At 55.0% G+C, this 12,027-nt stretch overlaps 1 protein-coding gene across 1 annotated transcript in view; it reads right to left on the bottom strand.

Annotated features, from left to right (window-relative positions):
* Window positions 1-11,813, bottom strand: part of GIPC2 (GIPC PDZ domain containing family member 2) — a 93,610-nt gene extending 81,797 nt beyond the window's left edge. Inside the window, exon 1 of the mRNA XM_069738336.1 lies at window positions 11,292-11,813. Coding sequence (XP_069594437.1) covers window positions 11,292-11,582 — 291 coding nt within the window. The 5' untranslated portion in view covers window positions 11,583-11,813. The remainder of the gene's footprint in view (window positions 1-11,291) is intronic.
* Window positions 11,814-12,027: the final 214 nt, after the last annotated feature.

Genomic DNA, 12,027 nt, shown 5'->3' with positions numbered 1-12,027 from the left:
CTGCCACTTTCTCCCTGAGCCTGTCCCTGCCTCCTCCTCTCTGAGGCTGACTCTGTCCCTCCTCTCTCTCTCTCTGAGGCTGTCTCTGCCTCTCCCCTCTTTCTGAGGCTGTCTCTGCCTCCTTCCCTGTCTCTCTCTGAGGCTGTCTCTGCCCCCTCCTCTCTCTGAGGCTGACTCTGTCTCCCCCCCTGTCTCTCTCTGAGGCTGTCTCGGCCTCCTCTCTCTCTCTGAGGCTGTCCCTGCCTCCCCCTCTGTCTCTCTCCGAGGCTGTCTCCGCCCCCTCCTCTCTCTCTCTGAGGCTGTCTCTGCCCCCTCCTCCTTCTTTCTCTGAGGCTGTCTCTGCCCCCTCCTCTCTCTCTCTGAGGCTGTCTCTGCCCCCTCCTCCTTCTCTCTCTGAGGCTGTCCCTGCCTCCTCCTTTCTCTCTCTGAGGCTGTCTCTGCCCCCTCCTCCGTCTTTCTCTGAGGCTGTCTCTGCCCCCTCCTCTCTCTCTCTGAGGCTGCCTCCGCCTCCTCCGCTGTCTCTCTCTGAGGCTGTCTCGGCCTCCTCCTCTCTCTCTCTGAGGCTGACTCTGCCCCCTCCTCCTTCTTTCTCTGAGGCTGTCTCTGCCCCCTCCTCTCTCTCTCTGAGGCTGCCTCCGCCTCCTCCGCTGTCTCTCTCTGAGGCTGTCTCGGCCTCCTCCTCTCTCTCTCTGAGGCTGTCCCTGCCTCCCCCTCTGTCTCTCTCCGAGGCTGTCTCCGCCCCCTCCTCTCTCTCTCTGAGGCTGTCTCTGCCCCCTCCTCCTTCTTTCTCTGAGGCTGTCTCTGCCCCCTCCTCTCTCTCTCTGAGGCTGTCCCTGCCTCCTCCTTTCTCTCTCTGAGGCTGTCTCCTCCCCTGTCTCTCTCTGAGGCTGGCTCTGCCTCCTCCCCTCTCTTCCTGAGGCTGTCTCCGCCTCCTCCTCTGTCTCTCTCTGAGGCTGTCTCTGCCTCATCCTTTCTCTCTCTGAGGCTGTCTCTGCCCCCTCCTCCTTCTTTCTCTGAGGCTGTTTCTGCCCCCTCCTCTCTCTCTCTGAGGCTGTCTCTGCCTCCTCCTCCCTCTCTCTCTGAGGCTGTCTCCGCCTCCTCCTCTGTCTCTCTCTGAGGCTGTCTCCGCCCCCTCCTCTCTCTCTCTGAGGCTGTCTCTGCCCCCTCCTCCTTCTTTCTCTGAGGCTGTTTCTGCCCCCTCCTCTCTCTCTCTGAGGCTGTCTCTGCCTCCTCCTCCTTCTCTCTCTGAGGCTGTCTCTGCCCCCTCCCCTCTCTCTCTGAGGCTGTCTCCGCCTCCTCCTCTGTCTCTCTCTGAGGCTGTCTCCGCCCCCTCCTCTCTCTCTCTGAGGCTGTCTCTGCCCCCTCCTCCTTCTTTCTCTGAGGCTGTTTCTGCCCCCTCCTCTCTCTCTCTGAGGCTGTCTCTGCCTCCTCCTCCCTCTCTCTCTGAGGCTGTCTCTGCCCCCTCCCCTCTCTCTCTGAGGCTGTCTCTGCCCCCTCCTCCTTCTCTCTCTCTCTCAGAGGCTGCCTCTAACTGTCGGTCCCTGGGCCACGCCTCCGGTGAACCCTGCTGGACCGTTACCCGGTACAGCCGTCCCTGGTCCCAGACCACCTGCTCGCGGTCTGACTCCCCGGGAGGCTGTGCCGCCTGCTCCTTAAGAGCTTTCAGGCTAGCGTCAGCTTCCAGCGCTTTCTGACATCCCTGACTCGATGTGGCGAGAATGGACAACACCGCCACATCCACCGTCAGCTCCCCGGGATCTGTCTCCTGGCCGCTGTCTGACTCGGCAGCCACTTGGTCAGAGAGGGGGAAGCCGTCGGACCTCTGCAAGGCTCCTTGGGCTCCGGCGCTCCCACTCCGGGTGACAGCGGCCACGACCGCTGTGCCCATGGGTAGCACCTGCTTCCCCCCGGCTCCTGACCAAGTCGCCGGGTCAGGCAGACTTCCCGGCCCTCCTGACATCCCGGGTGTGGGGAACTCCCGCCCTGGGGTCTTACCTGGTGGCTCCTCTCCAGGGACGCCTCCTCCCCCCATGGCCTGTTCCTCCTCCCGCAGGGGCCCTAGACTCAGCAGGCGGGATTCACTTAGGGGCCCTACACTGCCCATAGCAGCCCCTCCCTCCACCTCTGAGCTCTCCCCTACAGTCTCCTCACCTGTCCTCCCCGTGAGCCCCGTGTGTGTGGTGTCAGTGCATGGAGTACCCTCAGGTTTCACTCCCTCCCCCACTGTTGGAGGCACATTCAACACATCAACATTCACAGTAGAGACATGACATTCTTGGGGAGCCGAACTTGGGGGTTCAGTGGCCACATACTGAGACACTAGCCGCCCCAAATCGGTCCCAAGTAATACATTAGCAGGAATATTCGACGTTACTCCCACCTCCCGCATTCCCCTCCCGACACCCCAGTCCAAAAACACCTTTGCGACAGGCAGCGCCGGTTCCACGCCTCCAATTCCGGAGACGGACAGGGATCTCCCTGGCACCAAGTCTTGAGGGGACACCACCTCAGGACGTACTAGGGTTCGTTCAGCGCCTGTGTCCCGCAGTCCCATGACCGCTGAGCGGCCGATAGTGACGGGTTGGTAATTGTCCAGGGACCTCCCACCACCCCCTCCCACACATAAAACAGTGGACGGTTTCGGAGACATGGATGGGGCCTTAAGACGCTGGGGACATGCTGTCTTGAAGTGCCCCAGCTGGTTGCAGTGATGACAACGTCTGGGTTCTGCGCCTGGCCTGGAGAGGGCAGCAGGGGGGTACACCCCTTGCACTCTGGGGGCTGGGGAAACAGGGGCAGGATTGGGCTTACCCCCTCTCCAGGTGCTGCTGGCAGGCTTCTTCGGCTCAGGCGCCCTGTTATTGGCATACTCATCTGCCAGGGCGGCTGTAGCAGAAGCCCCCTTCGGTTTCCGGTCACGGAGGAACTGCTGGAGGTCCTCTGGGCAGTTCCACAAGAACTGCTCCAGGACGAACAGTTCCTGGACCTCCTGGCGGGTGGTGAGCGCTAGACCCGAGGTCCAGTGCTCTGCAGCTCTCAGCAACGCCCGCATGTGGTCGGTCCAGGTGTCCTTTGGGCCCCGCTGCAGGCTCCGGAACTTCTTGCGGTAGGACTCTGGGGTGAGGTTGTAGTGCTGGATCAGCGCCCGCTTTATGCTGCTGTAGTCCTGCTCCGCCCCGGCAGGTAAGTCCCCCAAAACTTCCAGGGACTTACCCCTCAAACGGGGGGTCAGGTATCTTGCCCACTGATCCGGGGCCAGATGGTGTTGAAGGCAGGTCCTTTCAAAGGCCAGCAAGAAGGAATCCAGGTCTCCATCCTTCTCAAGCAGAGGGAAGTCCTCGGCCCGGACTTTGGAAACCCTGGACTCTGGCGGTGCTGGGGCGTCCAGCGGGAGCCCGCGTTGAGCCATCTCCAGTCGGTGCTGGCGCTCCGCTGCTCTCTCTGCCGCTGCTTGCTCCGCTGCCCGCTTAGCAGCTCTCTCTGCCCGCTCCGCTGCTTCACGGCGTTCTGCACGCTCAGCCTCCGCTGCTTTCTCTGCAGCTGCCATGAGTCTCATATAGGCGTCTTCATTACCCGCCTCGAGACGTGCTACTGCCGCTGCAACAAGGGCCGCTGATGTGGACAGGCTGGGGCGGGTAGGTGGTGGGTAGTCCCTTGCCGGACTAAGCACGGGTGGCTGGCTCCTTGGGGAGTCTGGGCTGAGCTCCCCCTCGCCTGGAACAGTACCGTCCACCACCACCTCCTCATAGGCCATAGCACTGGCCTGCGCCCTCACTGCACTCCTGGTGCCCTCCGCCATCTTTGGAACCTCTGGTTACTGACACAGCTGTACCCCTGACCTTGCACACAACTTATTATATCTACACTCTGACCGTCTAGTGCTGGGCTGACCTTAAGACCCCAGCAGTGAAAGTTACCACTGGTAGTCTTTAGTGTCTGGGAGTAGGGGTCCCACGCACACTATTACTCTGATCCCACGTACGCTGCCACCACTGTGAAGGATTACCCCTTCCTCCCACGTCACCAATCCGTGACGTCACTACACAGGTCCAGCTCTCCGGCGCCCCCTTTGTCTCTCAGGTCAGTAAAGGGACTGCACCTAGAGCAAATGGCCGCCGGGGAGACTGCCCTGTTACCCACCCTGGGTATTCTAAGATTCGCAATCAGAGTAAAAGGATCAGCCCAAAATTAATTTATGATTTAATTGCCTTAAGGGCGCACTAGATAATTACAAGAAATATACAATCACAATATAGCAAGAGTTACAGTCAGAGTACAATATAACAACAATAATACAAGGCTTAAAGGTATAAAGCTGGAGGTCAATTTACCAGGTCGAAGGTCGCTTGTGGAAGCCGGGGGGCATAGCATTCCGCAGGTCCAAAAACTTAGTTGCCGGGCAGCCCCCAGAAAGCATGTGCTTGCTCCCCTCTGGCTGGCATACCCTGTTCCTTAAGATGTCATCATCATCATCTTCTTCTGTGGAGTCAGTCCCTCCCAGTGACCTCAGCGTCTTCTTATACCTGGCTGAGCCCCCCTGCTTGCAGCTGGGTGGGCTTAGCAATCTCCACCCCCTCTGTCTCCCTGCAAGATTTATTCCAATATCTAATAAATGGGATAACTTCTCTCAGGATGATCGGATCAGCACACGGGCAGTACCAGCGCCTGTGGTTTGTTCTGCCGGTCGTACTGGGATCAAACCTGGACCCATTCGGTCCCTGTGGGAGGCTGATCCCTATATCTCGGGTTTCAGACCTTCCACCGTCACGGGAGTCACACTGTTGGATGTACAATTTCTTTAGGGTAATGAGAATATTTTTTATGAGCCTGTACCTCGGACGATGCGTCCATAATTCACAATTCCATGTTGGAGACGGTTTGGCTGGGCTGCCATAATAGATGTGTATCCAATGGCCACTTGGCATGCGTGTTTTAATTAAGCCCCCAAGCATTTCCAAGCCCCCTGGTGGCGTGGTTTCCTCATGGGGCTTTGAACTACCATCTACAGTTTACACTGAGCTCAGCCCGTTAGCATACTAATAGGAACTCTATTCATTAGCAAAGGTGGGGGCCAGGAGCACTCCTGTGTCCAGGAGACAAAATGGAGTCACGCCAATCTGATAGCATGCCTGTTCCAAGATGGCGGCTGTTCCCTCATCACAGGTGCCCAATATAATCGCCCACTGAGAACCTCTCCATCCATCTCAATAACTCTGCCTCGATTTCCCTCCTGGAGTCACGTGACCCTTCCTTAAAGGGGGATTCAAAGGCTCTGAAATTCGGGTGAACTTGCGATTACCATCAGGTATCCTGGCTGATACCTGACGAGCATCTGTCACCATAATGTCTGCAGCGTCCATCATCAGCTCACTTCTCGATACATATGCGAGAGGCATTGGATAATCCCTTTAAAAGGGACCTGTCACTTGGCATAAATATATAATTTTTTACCTGGTGTAAATGCCGCTGTTCTCCTGAATCCAGCGATGTTTTTCTTCTGTTTCTGCTCCTCTCCTTTCCTGAGATATGGCCTCCACTTCCATGTATATAAATTTAATCAGATTATCCAACTGGGCGTGGTTCTCAGCTCCTCTCTGTGGGAGTCTTCTTAAGGACCACACCCCATTGGATAACAAGACTAGATTTACCACCACAGAAGAGGAGGCCATATCTTAGGAACGGAGAGGAGCAGGAACAAAAGAAAAACATCTCCGGATTCAGGAGAACCACAGCATTTACACCATATTTATGGCCAGAAGCGGGTCCTCTTTAATCTATGAATCAGGCCGGGACTTTGGTGCATGGTTGTCAGAGCTGTGTCCTGTCACAAGCCATAGACATGTGTATCCATTGCACAACTTTTCATTAATCAATGCATTTTTTGCAGATCACTAGTTTATCAAATCTTTGCAAAAGTTTTTTTGGCAAGGTGAGTAACTGAACCTTTTTAGCACAGTTTAATGTCTTTCTCTTTAAGCCCAGACCCCCTCCTTCCCGCCTCACCCCATCGCTTCCCATCCCTTCAGGCGCTGACACAAGCTGCACCCAACAAGCGGAATTTACCTGTAACATACTACCCTCCCATAAAAAGCAACTGCAAAACCTCGTGGCCTCACAGCTCAAGTGCGCGCCATTAATGGTCCTCAGGCCTGACATTAAGACTGGTAATGGTCACAACCTCACACTCCAGCCGACATCCGGTATGGTTGTCACCCCAGCGTTAGTTGTAGTTGTCACCCAAAGTTAGTTGTAGTTGTCACCCAGCTTTTGTTGTAGTTGTCACCTCAGCTTTAGTAGTAGATGTCAACCGATTTTTGTTGTGGTTGTCACCCCACCTTTAGCTGTAGTTGTCACTTGGATTTAGTTGTAGTTGTCACCCCAGATTTAGGTGTAGCTGTCACTTGGATTTAGTTGTGGTGTCACCCCAGATTTAGCTGTAGCTGTCACTTGGGATTAGTTGTGGTGTCACCCCAGATTTAGCTGTAGCTGTCACTTGGATTTAGTTGTGGTTGTCACCCCAGATTTAGCTGTAGTTAGTTGTCACTTGGGTTTAGTTGTAGTTGTCACCCCAGCGTTAGTTGTAGTTGTTACCCCAGCTGTAGCAGTAGTTGTCACCCCAGCGTTAGTTGTAGTTGTTACCCCAGCTGTAGCAGTAGTTGTCACCCCAGCGTTAGTTGTAGTTGTCACCCCAGCGTTAGTTGTAGTTGTCACCACAGCGTTAGTTGTAGTTGTCACCCCAGCGTTAGTTGTAGTTGTCACCCCAGCTGTAGCAGTAGTTGTCACCCCAGCGTTAGTTGTAGTTGTCACCACAGCGTTAGTTGTAGTTGTCACCACAGCGTTAGTAGTAGTTGTCACCCCAGCGTTAGTTGTAGTTGTCACCCCAGCTGTAGCAGTAGTTGTCACCCCAGCGTTAGTTGTAGTTGTCCCCCCAGAGTTAGTTGTAGTTGTCACCTCAGCTGTAGCAGTAGTTGTCACCCCAGCTGTAGCAGTAGTTGTCACCGCAGCGTTAGTTGTAGTTGTCACCTCAGCTGTAGCAGTAGTTGTCACCCCAGCTGTAGCAGTAGTTGTCACCCCAGCGTTAGTTGCAGTTGTCACCCCAGCTGTAGCAGTAGTTGTCACCCCAGCTTTAGCTGTAGTTGTCACCCCAGCGTTAGTTGTAATTGTCACCCCAGCTGTAGCAGTAGTTGTCACCCCAGCGTTAGTTGTAGTTGTCACCTCAGCTGTAGCAGTAGTTGTCACCCCAGCTGTAGCAGTAGTTGTCACCCCAGCGTTAGTTGTAGTTGTCACCCCAGTGTTAGTTGTAGTTGTCACCTCAGCTGTAGCAGTAGTTGTCACCCCAGCGTTAGTTGCAGTTGTCACCCCAGCTGTAGCAGTAGTTGTCACCCCAGCGTTAGTTGTAGTTGTCACCCCAGCGTTAGTTGTAGTTGTCACCCCAGCGTTAGTTGTAGTTGTCACCCCAGCTGTAGCAGTAGTTGTCACCCCAGCGTTAGTTGCAGTTGTCACTCCAGCTGTAGCAGTAGTTGTCACCCCAGCGTTAGTTGTAGTTGTCACCCCAGCTGTAGCAGTAGTTCTCACCCCAGCGTTAGTTGTAGTTGTCACCCCAGCGTTAGTTGTAGTTGTCACCCCAGCTGTAGCAGTAGTTGTCACCCCAGAGTTAGTTGCAGTTGTCACTCCAGCTGTAGCAGTAGTTGTCACCCCAGCGTTAGTTGTAGTTGTCACCCCAGTGTTAGTTGTAGTTGTCACCCCAGCTGTAGCAGTAGTTGTCACCCCAGCGTTAGTTGTAGTTGTCACCCCAGTGTTAGTTGTAGTTGTCACCCCAGCTTTAGCTGTAGTTGTCACCCCAGCCTTAGTTGTAGTTGTCACCCCAGCTGTAGCAGTAGTCACCCCAGCGTTAGTTGCAGTTGTCACTCCAGCTGTAGCAGTAGTTGTCACCCCAGCGTTAGTTGTAGTTGTCACCCCAGCCTTAGTTGTAGTTGTCACCCCAGCTGTAGCAGTAGTTGTCACCCCAGCGTTAGTTGTAGTTGTCACCCCAGCGTTAGTTGTAGTTGTCACCCCAGCTGTAGCAGTAGTTGTCACCCCAGCGTTAGTTGCAGTTGTCACTCCAGCTGTAGCAGTAGTTGTCACCCCAGCGTTAGTTGTAGTTGTCACCCCAGTGTTAGTTGTAGTTGTCACCCCAGCTGTAGCAGTAGTTGTCACCCCAGCGTTAGTTGTAGTTGTCACCCCAGTGTTAGTTGTAGTTGTCACCCCAGCTTTAGCTGTAGTTGTCACCCCAGCCTTAGTTGTAGTTGTCACCCCAGCCTTAGTTGTAGTTGTCACCCCAGCTTTAGCAGTAGTTCCCAGACTCCTCATCAGTTTTACCCAATGCAATAATACAACAGCGGGAAGATGAGTGTAGAAAAGCTGGGTGACAAACCCCAGGAAAACAGCAAACCTCTCTCACCAGCTGCTTCAGAAACAGAAATTACTTTTGTTAGGTTTTTGTTTTTTACATTTTCCAGATTTCTGGCAAGGAAATGATGATTCTGATTGCTCGCTCCTTACAAATCAGCAATTTAGAGCAAGTTTGATCTCATACATTGTACAGTGAGACGTTATGTCAGTCTGTACTAGACTTTGTGTTTCTGTTCCTTACAGTGTTAAGATCTTTGCTTGCAGTAAGTGAATAGAACTGTTCATCCAGGGATCCCAGAGCAGACCAGGTGCAGGGGCTCTCCTAGAATGAGCTCATATTGATAGGCAGCAAAACTATCAGGGCAAGTTTTCAGCCCCATGGCATGGCGGTGAGATCAGGGGCTGTGATACGCTGTAGCTGTTAGCAGCGGATGGATGTATAGAGCGCACGAAGCCGAAGCAGCACTGCGCCACACACTGTGTAGTGGCTGTTCTCGGTACTGCAGCTCTGCTCTTATTGTAGTGAATGTGATCCAAACTGCAGTACACAGTGGATGGTGCTGTGCTGATCCGGCTTCATAGATTGTGTTTATCTGTGATCAGAGGGGTGCCATGTGTCAGAGCCACAGCAATCTGATATTGAAGCCCCCTTTAAGACTTCCAGTGTTACTTATATTATTATAGTATTTTAAGATCCCATTAATGACTAATCGGTTGTCGTCCATCTACTGGGACCCCCACTAATACAGTTTGCTAATTATTGCTAAAAAACATTCCGGCACCCTGGCCAATATTCTGTTTCCTGCCCCTACCCCCGTACCTGCCCCCTGGCTCATAGACACCCCTGTGGCCCCAAAAAAATCAAATCCAAATAATTCTGATACCACCTGGGTGAGCGAGAAAAAAAGCGATTAAACCCAAATCCATGAAGCACTGGATTACCCACAGGTGTCCATGTCCTGGCAGTTTCCCACCGCGCACTTTGTACCTGTTGATGGGCCCCCGTCGGTACCTGATAATGGGCCAGTGTCCCTATCCTGGCAGTTTCCCCGCCGGGCACTTTGTACCTGTTGATGGGCCCCCGCCGATACCTGATAATGGGCCAGTGTCCCTATCCTGGCAGTTTCCCACCGCGCACTTTGTACCTGTTGATGGGCCCCCGTCGGTACCTGATAATGGGCCAGTGTCCCTATCCTGGCAGTTTCCTGCCGGGCACTTTGTACCTGTTGATGGGCCCCCGTCGGTACCTGATAATGGGCCAGTGTCCCTATCCTGGCAGTTTCCCACCGCGCACTTTGTACCTGTTGATGGGCCCCCGTCGGTACCTGATAATGGGCCAGTGTCCCTATCCTGGCAGTTTCCCACCGCGCACTTTGTACCTGTTGATGGGCCCCCGTCGGTACCTGATAATGGGCCAGTGTCCCTATCCTGGCAGTTTCCCCGCCGGGCACTTTGTACCTGTTGATGGGCCCCCGTCGGTACCTGATAATGGGCCAGTGTCCCTATCCTGGCAGTTTCCCCGCCAGGCACTTTGTACCTGTTGATGGGCCCCCGCCGATACCTGATAATGGGCCAGTGTCCCTATCCTGGCAGTTTCCCACCGCGCACTTTGTACCTGTTGATGGGCCCCCGTCGGTACCTGATAATGGGCCAGTGTCCCTATCCTGGCAGTTTCCCCGCCGGGCACTTTGTACCTGTTGATGGGCCCCCGTCAGTACCTGATAATGGGCCAGTGTCCCTATCCTGGCAGTTTCCCCGCCGGGCACTTTGTACCTGTTGATGGGCCCCCGTCGATACCTGGTAATGGGCCAGTGTCCCTATCCTGGCAGTTTCCCACCGGGCACTTTGTACCTGTTGATGGGCCCCCGCCGATACCTGGTAATGGGCCAGTGTCCCTATCCTGGCAGTTTCCTGCCGGGCACTTTGTACCTGTTGATGGGCCCCCGCCGATACCTGGTAATGGGCCAGTGTCCCTATCCTGGCAGTTTCCCCGCCGGGCACTTTGTACCTGTTGATGGGCCCCCGTCGGTACCTGATAATGGGTGAGTGTCCCTATCCTGGCAGTTTCCCCGCCGGGCACTTTGTACCTGTTGATGGGCCCCCGTCGGTACCTGATAATGGGCCAGTGTCCCTATCCTGGCAGTTTCCCCGCCGGGCACTTTGTACCTGTTGATGGGCCCCCGTCGATACCTGGTAATGGGCCAGTGTCCCTATCCTGGCAGTTTCCCACCGGGCACTTTGTACCTGTTGATGGGCCCCCGCCGATACCTGGTAATGGGCCAGTGTCCCTATCCTGGCAGTTTCCTGCCGGGCACTTTGTACCTGTTGATGGGCCCCCGTCGGTACCTGATAATGGGTGAGTGTCCCTATCCTGGCAGTTTCCTGCCGGGCACTTTGTACCTGTTGATGGGCCCCCGTCGGTACCTGATAATGGGCCAGTGTCCCTATCCTGGCAGTTTCCTGCCGGGCACTTTGTACCTGTTGATGGGCCCCCGTCGGTACCTGATAATGGGCCAGTGTCCCTATCCTGGCAGTTTCCTGCCGGGCACTTTGTACCTGTTGATGGGCCCCCGTCGGTACCTGATAATGGGTGAGTGTCCCTATCCTGGCAGTTTCCCCGCCAGGCACTTTGTACCTGTTGATGGGCCCCCGTCGGTACCTGATAATGGGCCAGTATCCCTATCCTGGCAGTTTCCCGCCGGGCACTTTGTACCTGTTGATGGGCCCCCGTCGGTACCTGATAATGGGCAAGTGATTGGCCGCTGACCCAGGAAGGGTGAGGCTCAGCAATGAATCGCTGGTGACCTTTACCCCGAGTCCTGCTGGAGTGACTACATAGTAGGGAGCAGGTGACCCTGTGACCACTCCTTGCCCCTGGGGGCACCAGCTGATGATCTTACCTCTTCTGGGGTGATCTGGAAGACTTCAGCAATCTTGGCGTACAATTCCTTGACATTGGTGAACCCCTCGATCCTGCCGGTGGGGCTGCCATGTGCTAGTTGGGTGTGGAACACGAGTTTTGGACGCAGGCTCACCGGGGGAGGTGGCAGACCGGGCGCCAAATTGGCATTGGCAGAGTCTTTCGCTGCGCTGCTCGCCGCCGTCCGATTCTCCACTTCTTCACTTTCCACTAATTTGGAGGAGACCTCCTTGGTCTTGTTCTTCTTCCTCCCTCTCAGTCCCAGAGGCATGCTGGCAGCGCAGGGAGGGAGAGATGTGCTGCAATGAATTAAAGCCCCCCGACTCCTGGTCCTGTGTCCCCCCGCAGCCTCCCCTCGCTGTCGCTCTGGGCACCTGGCCGCTGACTCAGTCTCGGTGCATGGTCACAGGTGAGATACTTCCTGCTTCTCTGGGAATAAGAGAAGTGGCTGAGAACTCTCCTCCTCCTTCATCCTCCTGCCCTCCCCAGTCTGCACTGTGCTGCTCATCTGCTCCCTGCGTCCCCCTAGTGCAGCGCTCCCTCTGCACCCGCTCCCTCCCCTCTGCTGCGCCTTCCTCTGTCACCTCCTCCTCATCATCTTCACTTCTATCCTGAATTCCCTTTACCCACAGCCCCAAATAAAGGTGGAAACTCTGCAACACTGTCTCCTATTCTGCTATCATACGAAATAATAGATTGGTGAATAGTGGATCCTG

Source organism: Ranitomeya imitator, chromosome 8 (assembly GCF_032444005.1).
Source record: "Ranitomeya imitator isolate aRanImi1 chromosome 8, aRanImi1.pri, whole genome shotgun sequence".
Lineage (NCBI taxonomy): Eukaryota > Metazoa > Chordata > Amphibia > Anura > Dendrobatidae > Ranitomeya > Ranitomeya imitator.
Note: the sequence above shows the minus strand (reverse complement) of the source record. Positions and strands in the feature narration are given on the sequence as shown.